Below are 12,065 nucleotides of genomic sequence, written 5' to 3'. Positions count from 1 at the left end.
GGCTGCCCGGCTTCAGCCTGGGGGGGGCCGGCGACCGGGGGTGCTGCTGTGGCTGCGGCATCCCAGGATCCGGCTCTGCTCGCCCCGGCTATTCCGCCTCCTTGCACTGAATTTTCCCTTTGGTGCTGGTCAGAAGGGACCCCTTAAAACGCGCCCCCCCCCTCGCCCCCCGGTTGCTCCAAACACCGTGGCAGGAGGGTGCCAGCCGCCGAGCTCTGGGTGCCGCAGCCCCCTCCTGCCCTCCAGAGCTGGGCGTGAAAAAGGGGTGACAGCGGCGGTCCCCTTCCCCTGGCTCCATCCCTTCGTCCCAGCGCCCCCCTGTCACCCCCACCCCCGGGCCACCCCCTCCCCAGCCCCGTCCCACGCTCGCACGTCCCGGCACCGGCTCCCGAGCTCAGCCTCGCTGGCAGTTTTCCGCCTTTGCCTCCGGCGATGCTTTTTTAATTGCCCCAATAAATAATCAGAGGAGCCCCTGGGCTGTCCCTGTCCTGGGGAGGGTCTGTGCCCGCGGCTGCCCCCGCTCCCGGGGGTGGGAGGCTGGGGGGGCTTTGAGGTGGGAGGATGCGGTGCCGGCGGGTTCTTCCCACGCCGCTGCCGGGCTCCGGCAGCCGGGCACTCCGGGGGACCCCTGCCCCTCTCTTCCCGGGGGATTTGGGGTGGAAGGACCCCAGGGAGCCTCAGCTCCGAGCCGCCCCCTGAGGCAGAGCGAGGTCCCGGGGCGGGTTTTCTCTCCTAAACCCGGAGACCCCCAGGGGAAGCTCCGCTCAGCTCCGGCTGCCGGGATGGAGGGAGACCGGGATGGGGCGGGGTGATTGGACGGGCAGGGGACCCGAGCGGCGGATGGCTGGCAGGATGGCTGGCAGGATGGTTGGCAGGACACACAGCTGAGGAACAGCTCAGCCCCTTCCAGTCATTCCCATTTCCCAGCGGTTTCACACCCCCCCCCGACACAGCGGCCCCCAGCCCTGAGCCCCCCCGCTCGGTCCAGAGCCTGCCCGGGGCTGGTCCCCGTCCCTGCCCGTTCCCCCCGGACGATGCGGGTTTCCGGGCTGGGGGTCGCCCGGCCCAGGGCTCAGCCCCCCACCCTCCCCGGGGGCAGCCTAGGTGGGTGGGGGGCGCCCGGCCCGGCGGAGAAAGGCGGGATGCGGGCGCCCCCCGGAGGTCTCCCCCCGCCAGCCCGGCCGCAGGGCACGCGTTTGGGGGAAAAAAGGGTATTTTTAGGCTTCGCCCAGCAGAGGTCCCCGGCTGCCTTCCCACGAGCAGCCGGGCACCCCGGCCCGGTGCCGCTGCTTGCACCCACCCCGCAACGCCGTGATCCCCCCCTGGCATCTCCCGAGCATCCCCCCCCCCCTCCCCCCCCAGCCCTGAGCATCACCGCCCGCCAGCCTCAGACCCTTGGGACCCCGCGGGCTGGCACAGACCCCCCTGCCGGGGCGGGGTTCTCCTCCTCGGGCTTCAGTGGCAAAGCTGCCCGGCAGGAAAACTCCTGGCAAGGGAGAGAGCAACAGAAAATCCCTTTTCCCTCGTGCTCCACGCACAGGTGTGTTGTTATCTCCTGCATCCCAGGGTGCACAGCAACAGCCGGACTTTACACAGATCCTTGGGAGATGATATGACTGAAGTGGGCAGCAAAATTCAGGGCAGGGACCTGGAAACACAGCCGCTCAGCTGGGCAGAGGGTGTTGAAGCCATGCAGGGGACAACGCACTCACCCCGCCACCACAATTCCCCCCGCAGAAAGGGGCCTGGAGGAAAAAGCATCGCTCAAACCTGCCACGTCAGAGCTGACGCTTAGAGAGTCACGTTAGCCCAAGTCTTTCTGCCTCCCTAAGTGACACAGTTCTGTTCAGTGAGTCTCATTTTCAATTTCAGGTCTTCTCACTATTTTTGTAAACCCACTGTCAACGTGCCAAAACCGAGCGAAAGAAAGAAAGAGAACAGAGTGGGTTTGTCTATATTAGGAAATTACTCTAAATATACTCCTGGGTTTGTGCAAAGCTCTCATGTAGACCCACTACTACTTTATACCACGCTTCTGAAAGATTATTTTAATTTAGCAATTAACTAGGTGGAATTAAATTAATACAAGTCTTAATTAAAGCTGGATTTAGTGCACCTGAATAGGTTTTGCACCTGTGAAATTCCTCAGCACAGTCCAGCCAGCACAGCACCAGCCACCTACAGACTTGTTCCAACGTACCCTGTGATGGCCTCACCCTCACAGAGCTTTACGCACCCATTTTTGACTGGTTTGGAAATCATTCCCGTTCCTGTGTCTCTAAAGTTAAGGGCAAAAATATTTGAGCATCAAGATAGATAAATATGAATCAGGGCTAAGCTGATTTATTTCAAATATTACTCATTAATTAGGCTGAGAACATCAGCCTAATTTTGATCCTTTCACTCTCGTCGGGAAGCATTGTGCAGAAGTGGTGCAGGTGACTTTACACATTACTTTGGAGGTAAGCCTCAAGGCTGTCAGAATTTGGCCACCTTTTATTTTCCAAGGGATAAGCTATGACTCACCAGTGACTGTCTAACAGGTTACAGCCTCAAAATTTCTGATGACTAATAGAGTGTGCAAGATCTAACCCATTCCGTAAGTCACTAAATAGGCACATGATTAATAGGATGACCCGAATAACGAGGCAGATTGGCAGAGTCGATGATAAATCACCAAAAGTATCAGTGAAGGAAACAGTTGCTTCCTTTGACAAATACTTAGGACATTTATAGTAAACAGGCATCTCAGAACATCCATGCAAATCTCCTAAGAGCAGTGACGAAGGGCTGAAGGTTTGATTATGTTTTCTTTTCCGTCCTTACAGCTCTTACTAAGAACCAGAGCTACTCACTGGTTTATAAACGTGTGAAGTGCAGCTTGCAGCCGCTCAGCCCCGCAGGCCTGCAGCCACCCTGTCCCCAGGCACCCACCATCCCCAGTCCCACCAGTCCTGTGGGGCGTTCGGGAGGGGCTCAAAGGACATTGTAGGTTTTGTAGTTTTGAGTATGAAGAGATGATAGAATAGCTTGGGTGGGAAGAGGCATTTAAGGGCCATCTGGTCCAGTCCCCCTGCCACAAGCAGGGACATCTCCAGCCAGACCAGGTTGCTCAGACCTCCGTTGAATCTGATCTTGAATGTGCCCAGGGATGGGGCATCAACCACCTCCCCGGGCAACTGTGCCAGGGTCTCACCACCCTCAGCATAAAGAATTTCTTCCTTACACCTAGTCTGAACCTTCCCTCTTCTAGTTTAAAACCATCTCCCCTTGTCCTATGGCTACAGGTCCTACTAAAAAGTCTGTCCCCACCTTCCTGCGAAGCCCCCTTTCCATACCAAAGGGCCGCAGTAAACTCTGCCCCCAGCGTGAACAACCCCAAGTCTCTGAACATTTCCTCAGAGCAGAGGTGTTCCACCTCCCCCATCATTTTTGTGGCTTCCTCCAGACCCGCTCCAACAGGTCTGTGTCTTTCCTGTGCTGAGGACCCCAGAGCTGGGCGCAGTGCCCCAAGGGCAGAATCACCTCCCTTGACCTGCTGGCCACGCTGCTTTGGATGTAGCCCAAGACGACGGGTGGCTTTCTGGGCTGCAAGCACATGTTGCCAGCTCATGGGTGGCTTTTCAACCACCGACGTGCTCAAGTCCTTCTCTGCTCTCGACAGGTAGGTGTGGATGAAGGAAGGGATGCAGGGAGGGATGGAGTGATAGATGCAGAGAGGGATGCAGGGGGATGGATGGAGCTATAGATGCAGGGAGGGATGCAGGGAGGGATGGAGTGATAGATGCAGGGAGGGATGGAGGAAGGGATGCAAGGATGGTTGCAGGGATGGATGCAAGGATGAATGAAGGGATGGATGCAGGGAGGGATGCAGGGATTCAGGGAGGGATGCAAAGAGAGATGGAGGTATGGATGCAGAGAGGGATGGAGGGAGGGCTGCAAGGGTGGATGCAGGGAGGGGTGCAAGGAGGGAGGGATGGAGGGATGGATGCAGAGAGGGATGGTTGGGGTATAGATGCAAGGAGGGCTGGAGGAGGATTTGCAAGGATGGATGGAGGTATAGATGCAGGGAGGGATGGAGGGAGGGATGCAAGGATGGATGGAGGTATAGATGCAGGAAGGGGTGCAAGGATGGACACAGGGATAGATGAAAAGAGGGATGCAAGGAGAGATGGAGGGATGTATGTATGTATAGATGCAAGGAGGGATGCAAGGATGGATGAAGGGAGGGATGCAGGCACAGGCATGCTCCAAGGATGTGCATCACCTCTGCCGTCTGTAGGGTGAGTGAGGGTTGACACAGGGCCCCCTGTGCTCAGGGCTGTCCTGTCCCGGTCCCGGCCCCGGGCTGCTGGCGGCCCCCCCGCGGCCCCCGCTTCCTGCCCGGTTCCCGGGGGGGGGGGGGGGGGGGGGGGGCGGCAGGATGTCGGTGCCTGAACCTCAGCGCTGCAGCTCGCAACCAAAAAAGCCACCGATCGTTTCCTGTCGCTATTCACGGGGCTGTCTCCTCAGCCCCGGGCGGTTCCCAGCCCCGCAGCCCCGGGCATGGTCCGGGCTGGCTCACCGGAGCCGGGCACCGGGCAGCTCCGCCACCAAGCCCCGGTCCCTGCACCGGGGATCCCGGCAGCCCCTCCCGGACCTGCAGCCACCAGCACATCCCCTGGGCTGTCGGTAAAGATTTCTTTTGTAGAAATCTGGGGGAGCAGGAGGGATTTGGGTGGGAGCTGACACCTCTCCCAGCCCTGGGTGCTGTGCCGGGAGGGATGTGCAGCAGCGGCAGAGCTTGTGCAGCTCCGTGAATTACTTTTTCTGTGGCGCTCCGTAATGGATTCTTTTGCACGCTGCAAACCAGCTTGAGAAGTCATTACAGACATATATAAAAAAGTATATATAAAGGCAATTTGGGAAGAAGGGAGAAGAAAGCCTGACCCTGCGCACGTTTAGCACCCTGGACCATTGCTGGCTTGGCAATGGGGCGGTGAGGGATGGTGGCCTTTGCCCACCAGCTACCCCATGCCTTGCAGTGCTGTGTTTTCACCCGTGCTCAGGGTGTTTTCATCCCTGGGGAGATAGCTTCGGCCTGGAACAGCTACTTGGTTTTGTGCAGTCGCTGCAGGGCTGTTACCTTCAGGCTTTTACCTCAGGTTTCCTGTCTTAAAGGCAGTTTCCGACAGCGTAGCCAAGAACTGAACATACAATTGCAAACGAAGCTGCTGCAATGCTCTAAACCAATACAAGGACATCAGAACAAAGCGTTTAATTAAACTGGTTTGTACACCAATTAAATGAGAGCAACCGGTGGGTACAGGCAAAGCTTCAATTACTGCCAAGTGTTTTTTAAAGGCGCTAAAAAAGCAGGAATGTGAGGAAAAAGTCCCAAGGCACAAAGGGAAACAGGTGCCTAACTCCCATTAAAAAAAATCTGTTTGTGGTTATTAATCCCCCCTTTCACATCAAGACCAAGGCTGAAGGCTCAAGGCCTGACTTGATGAAGTACCTAACGCTCTGCCCTGCCAAAGCACCCCAGGAGAGTTTAAACGCTCTCAAAATCCTTGGTCCTGCTTCGTGCACATCAGCAGAGGTTTGGGCACACTGAGGGATGGCAGCAGCTCCAAAAGTTGTTTTGGTTTTAAAGGCAGGGCATCTGTTTAGGTTCCTAAGAATGAACTTGAAAGCCTAAGTAGAGGCTCCTTAAAAATACTCTTGGTTTCTGGACATAGACCACATCACTTACTTCTCTGGTAATTGCTATGTACTTTCACTGCCTAATGTAAATAATAACAACAAAAAAACCAAACAACCCAAACCCCAAAAAACACCAAACACTATTAAGTCCTTGGTTCTGCCTCCCTGTAGGGAATTAGCCTAATTGGTCTCTTGAAGTTCCTTCCAAAGCGATGTTTATGTGATTTTATGACTATCCCATTAGGTTTGTTAAACTGGACTTGTTTTAGAGATGTTCCCCAACTCCACGGTCTGTAGCACATTCTACCTTTTACAGGAAGAAGTGAATAAACGGCTAAAAACTACTTCAACTACCCGACCCATAGGAATCCCTGTTACCCCAGTGGGAGAGGACAGTCAGGTAAGTGGGCTGGAAACTGGTCATAAATATGGGAATGTCACGAAAACGTGGGAGTTTTGGCTTTTAGGGAGAAAAGAGAAATATTCCCACTCTTAAAGCACTAATTTAGTACTAAAATTTGTCATCTTCCTGTACAATGACCTACTATATTCAACAATTTTACTGTTTTGACTGCATCAAACCCATGAAGACAAATATGATCTACTGTCTCGTTTGATTTAAGCTGCTAAAGGAAAAAAAAAAGACAGGCATAGAAGATGTTTCAATCACTACTTTTTTCCTTTATAAGTCATTAATAGCACTGTTTCCTTTTAAAGTTGTTAATGACATCATTTCCTTTCAAAGTCCTTAATAACATTGTTTGATGAATAATAACTTGCACTTCTATAGTGCTTTTTCAGACAAACAACCCAAAAGCGCTCGGCAGTAGGGAACTGGTTGGGCAAAGAGGGAAAATGAGGCACAAAGGGAGGAAGTGACTTGTCCAAGGCCAGAAAATTACTGACAAAGCAAAGCTGGGGCTGTGCGTGTGCTTGGCTCTTGGCTTTCTTTACTCTCCGACTCTTTCTCTGGGTGTTTGCACATCAGAAATGCAGCATTTTGCCCGTAACAGAGCAAGCATGAAGTCACCCGTTGAATAAACTATAAGCCCTGATTCAACAATCTGTTCTGAAAGCTGGTTGTTCCTTTTTCTTTCACAAATATCTGCCCCCAACACAGTTGTTTCTTAAGAAAAGACACCCTGATGAAATCCTTTTCGTGAGGATATGAGCAGGGCAGGGGAAAGACAAAAACTGTGGGGTTTTTTGGTAGGTGTGGTTAATGAAGAAGAGGGGCAAAGGTCTCACTTTCTCTCCCTTGGGAACGACGCGCTGAAGCTCCTGTTTAAACAGGGACTTTGCCTTTGCAGGTCACAGTCCAGACACCCAGCTGCAGGGTACAAGAAGCCTTTGCAGACCTCAGTGGGATTTTTCCTTCCCCAACGATAGGAAAAGAGAGCTAAGAGGCCCTATGTACTGTAAGGAAAATGTGCACCACGGTGCTGACTGATGGCAATTGAGATTTCATTGGATTGGAAGACATGTCCTCTGTCTACGGTGTAGAGAAATATCAAGACCTTGACCCCTTGTCCCTGCTGGCCTGTGAATATGGACCTTTTGTTGCTAGGTAATAAAATCAATTTTTGGTGGAGAGAAAGGGAAAAAGCTTATATCCTTTATAAACCCAGCGCAAAGGCAGCAATGCTCCTGAACTATCTGGTTAGCAGCGTTGTATGTAGGAGAGGCAAAAAATACATTTGGGGAACGTTTTGTGTGTACTGCTGAATCACATTTGATGACTTGTCACTGTCATTACCATCATTCTCATTTTTATTCCTATTACAATTACTATTAATTACAATGGCGGAACATGCAGAGACTCTGAGCACCATCAAGACCCTACTGAACCTGGAACAGTGCAGAAGGTGCGATGCGATGGCATTGCCTCCTCGAAGGTTTAATAATCCAAACAGAGGAGAAGGGAAAAGCAAAATAATTGACCTAAGGTCTTGCAACAGGCCGGTGGCAGAGCTGGGGTCCATCTTTTAAGATTTGCAGAAAAATCCTCTGCCATAGATTATTTACCTCTTCAAAGAGGGACACTTGTTGCCTTTGAATTTTGACAGCTAACATAACCTTTCCCAATGTTTTGAGACGCTATGGATTCCAAAACAAAGGATACAGAGAAAAACATCACAAGAAAAGCTTTAAAGAAAGCTGAACTAAATTATTTTGTTTAAATAATGTGTATAAATAATGTGTGTAGTCTTCTCGCTGTGCTAGTAAGTGTTTACAGAGAGTTGAAGGAGCTCAGCGTATATGCGTCGGTGAGAAGGGTGAAAAGTTTGGTCTAAAATGAGAAAACAACTTTCTAAAAGCGATATGGTTTGGAGAGTTCTCCGATTATGTCACATTCTCCCTGCTGACTGCTGCTAACAGAGGATAAGACTTTGCTGCTGCTATCTGTGGAACCGATCCCGCACTTCCAGCCGAGAGATTTATACTTTAAAGTAGCAGTTCTTGCTGGTGACTCGAAGGAATTTGGCTGCCTAGCGAGGATTAGATAGATCTTAAAGGTCTTTTCCAATCTAAATGATTCTCTGATTCTATGGTTACTGCTCTTATCTGTACAATTCCCTCTTCCTCCAGCCTGCCCAAGAGGAATGAGATAAAATCTGATAGAGCAACCAGGTTCATTAAACAGAGGTGCAGATTTGCCTGTCCACAAATAGGCAAGTTTTAGCCCTGCTTGGTCCCAGATAAATTACAGTCTTATTCATGATAATCTCAAGTGACAGTTTCCCCATAAATGAAGGAACGAAGAGACTTCGGTCCCAGGAGAAGCTGTTGGAAAAGGCTGGGATACTGTGCAGAGAGGCAATCTATCACTGCAAGCCATTAAGTATGTACATCCCAGCGTTTCCTTGCATCGACCCTTTGTGTAGGCTAGGCTGTAAGCGCTTCCCTAATAGAAATCAGACTTTAAATTTCCTAAGAGCATGTGGAGTTATCATAAAGCAAGATAAATGTTCCTGCCTTCTTTTGTTGTTGTTGTTCTTTTCTTTAACCTGGGACATATTTATTTTATAGATAAAATAGCTGAAATACGAATAATCTGGGAAATGCAATGATAGGGTCTTACACCCTAGTAAGAGTATTCTATTTATTACGTCTCAAGAATTTCCATGCCAGGCACTGAGATGATAACTAACTTTACGTTCTTTTTAAATACTAATCAAGTAACTGCAAAGGATTCCCTTGAAAATCAAAGATCATCTGTAACAAAGACTCTGCAGACAGCGATAAGGCTAACAGCACCATTCAGGACGTGTGAGCCTGTGGAGAAGCCAGCTCCCTTATCCACAGTTTTCTAGATACAGTAGTAAACAACTAAGTTTAGTAACAAGTTCTGGAAGTTCTGACTGAGACATACAAGGATGGTGGTTCCCATGAGTCAGTAGATATCACTTTAATTTTGCCCGCTTCCTACGAATGGCCACATTTTAAAAACGCAGACTGATAAAATAACACATGAAGGCTATTAATTAAGTATCTCCATGTCTCCGTTTTCACAGTTGTAACTTTCCCCTAAATTTTTCTCAAGAAACCGTAGTGCCCTTTCCTCCCTGGCCTCGTCTTTCCTCACCGCAGGGATTAGTTATGTAAATTGGAACTTAATCCCCTAAAGGCAAATTTGCAGTTCAAGTCCAAGTGTCGGCTAGCACGGCCAACTGGAACCACAGCCGTCAGGGGGATGGCGGATGTTTTGCATTTTGTCCTAGAGCCTAAGACAATCTTAAACCACAAGGATCTCCTTCAGGTTACAAAGGCAACCAGCCAGATTTTCCCTCTTTTCTTTTAAACAAGTTCAAAACATAATAGATAAAAGAAAAAAAAAAAAGGGGGGGGGGGGGGAGAGGAGGGGAAACCCTCCCAGAAAAGTGAGCTAAGGCTGAGTGAACTTCCAGCAATGTGGTGAACGTATTGTCTGCCCCTGTGACTCTCAAAGGAATGTAATAAAAGGAAGACAGCAACCCAGCAGGCAGCTTCTCAGGGAGCCGTCTGCCTTCCAGCCCCTTGATGTAACGCTTGAACAGGTGCAGTCTAAAGGATGCTAAACTGGTGATTATTAGGGCTGTTGGAATGGGTTTCCTCTCCGCTCTCTGATGAGAAGATTTTTTTTTTTTTTTAAAGAAACTATATGATGGGGTACGCCGACCTTTCAAAGACTACCTGTCGCAAGGGAAAGACTTTGAGCGGGAAGAGGGTCACCGGTCTAAGAGGCATTGACACTGTTTCTGGTCTTATTTAAGTTGCTGGGAACCAGGACTGGTTCCTGCGGAGTCCCTGCAGCAGCAAGGCGCTTGCAGGCGGGAGAGCGGGACCACTGAGCTGGTGTTCCAGGGAGGGCATCTTTCCGCAGAAACTGCGATGGCTTTGAAGACTGGCTTTTGAGTAAAGATACAACCCCCTGGCTACTCATACGTGGCAGCATCTGAAAACAATGTGAAGTGCCTACTCCTGGAAGCAGAGAGAAGAGCTTTTGACTTTTTTTCCCCTCGATGTTTCCTTCACTGCCACGACCATCCCTCTCCAGCACCCGCAACCCATAAAGATTCCAGATAGCTCAGGGATTCCAGGATCCCTGTACATTTTCCCAGCAAGATCAAATGTTCTCTCCTTTTGCTTTAACTTACAGCACTTCTTTTTGAAAACATGAAGGATTTACAGGAACAGAATTGCAAAGCAGTACTGCAAACCAGGCACCTTTAGACACACCTTTTCATCAAAGTTGCTGTGTACCATTCCTCCACCAGCCCCACAAAAAGCTCTCCTTAACAGCACAGAGACTTAAGAGGACATACTTTTCTTTACCAGTGCAGGCCAAAAAGTCTTTGGTGTCACATCTTCTTTGCCCAGTCTGGCATCAGGCACTAGCTTGTTCTCATGAGGACAGTGGGGGGGACTGGGTGAGGACCTCCACGGGAGATCAGGAGACCTGGGCTCTGTCCCTCCGGAGCTGCTCTGTGTCAGGTAGAGCTGGAAGCCATAGGAAAGCATTACATGAATCCTTTGGCTTCCCCCTAGGCCTTTTTTCTAAGATTTAATTATTTTTGTGAGCCATGCTTGGGGTTTCCTCATTTCTCCTTGTCTGTTCTGGGTGAGCCGTCCAAGAAAGGGCTGTTCCTCGAGCAGCCCCACGACACCACAGGGAGTTACGGGACTTGCAGGTGCAATCCCACACACAGAATTACTCCCTGTACTTTAGAATCATTCCTTTGGACTGGTTTCCAGCCGATTTCTGGCCCTTGTCTTGCTGGGCATCAACCTCCAAGGGAGCATTTTTTCCTCCTTCCATGCAAAGACAACAAAACGGGTGTCAAGGGGTTAAAACCTGCTCCCGAGGAGCCCGGGGGAGCGGGACAGGCGGTGGCGCTCGCGGAGCCCCGAGCTGTCAGAGAGGAATTGCGGAGATAATGGGATTTGCGGAACGGTCCCAACTCATCCCTCCGAAGCGATCCATGTTGACTGGCTCGGGCAAGCATCCAGCGGTTTGCACACACGGGTGCACACTCGGATTCCTGCTCGGTTTGCTGGGGAGGGGAACGGGAAAAGGGGAAGGGGGGGGGGAAGCGAACAAAACCATCGAGCAAGATGCAGCATAAAGCAGCCGGAGGGGGGGTAAAAAAAAAAAAAAAATTAATCTCACACGCACGGAGAAATGCACCCGACCCAGCCAGCCTGCAATCCTTGAACCTCAAATTTTATAGGAGAGTGCGGGCGGCGCAGCCATGATTGTGTGTGTGGGGGGGGGGGGGGGGGGGGGCTGGGGGGGGGGGGCTCTGTGTGTGTCTGTGTGTGTGCGTGTGCGTGTGCATGGGCGCGGGGTGAGCGTGCGGGGCGGGGGCGCGCCGCCCCCGGCCCCCCCTCCCCGAGCACCGCCCGGCTCCGCGCCGCCGCCCCGGGGGGTCGGACCCCCCGAGCCCCTTTCGGGGCGGCCGTGTGAAAGGCAGGCTGCGAGCGGGGAGGGGGGAGCGCGGAGGAGGAGAGGAGGAGGAGGAGGAGGAGGAGGAGGAGGGAGGAGGGAGGAGGAGGAGGGAGGAGGGAGGAGTGTGTGCGTAGAGGGAGGCGGGGGGGGAAGGAAACCCTCATGGAAGTATGAAGGAGATGGTGGGAGGCTGCTGTGTCTGTTCTGATGAGCGGGGCTGGGCGGAGAACCCGCTGGTGTACTGCGACGGGCACGGCTGCAATGTGGCGGTGCACCAAGGTAAGCCCCGGCCCGGCCCCGCCGCCAGCCCCGGGGCAGCGCCGGGCCGGGCCCCCCCCCCCACCCCAGCCGGGAGCCCCGGGGAGGCCGGGGGGGTGCGGGGGCGGCGGGGCTTTGTTTTATCCCTATTGTTCAAAATAACGGTGTCGCCGCTGGCCTGGCTCGGCGGAGG

General features: G+C 51.9%; 1 protein-coding gene and 1 long non-coding RNA gene across 5 annotated transcripts in view; both read left to right on the top strand.

Annotated features, from left to right (window-relative positions):
• Positions 1–4,539: 4,539 nt before the first annotated feature.
• Positions 4,540–9,471, top strand: LOC129734367 (uncharacterized). Its single transcript, XR_008729992.1, has 3 exons — positions 4,540–4,671; positions 6,002–6,085; positions 6,996–9,471. It is a non-coding gene; the product is annotated as an uncharacterized LOC129734367 (long non-coding RNA).
• A 1,292-nt stretch (positions 9,472–10,763) lies between these two features.
• MLLT6 (MLLT6, PHD finger containing) overlaps positions 10,764–12,065 on the top strand; it is a 46,643-nt gene continuing 45,341 nt past the window's right edge. Inside the window, exon 1 of one of the 4 annotated variants that reach the window (XM_027806562.2) lies at positions 10,764–11,214. In XM_027806562.2, the coding sequence (XP_027662363.2) occupies positions 10,983–11,214 (232 nt within the window). In that variant the 5' untranslated portion in view covers positions 10,764–10,982. Of the gene's footprint in view, positions 11,215–11,745; positions 11,894–12,065 lie in introns of those variants that run through there. The other 3 variants (XM_027806561.2, XM_055697472.1, XM_055697470.1) reach the window with 3 other exon arrangements.

Source organism: Falco cherrug, chromosome 20 (assembly GCF_023634085.1).
Source record: "Falco cherrug isolate bFalChe1 chromosome 20, bFalChe1.pri, whole genome shotgun sequence".
In the NCBI taxonomy this organism is placed as follows: Eukaryota; Metazoa; Chordata; class Aves; order Falconiformes; family Falconidae; genus Falco; species Falco cherrug.
This window is presented reverse-complemented; position numbering and strand designations above follow the sequence as displayed.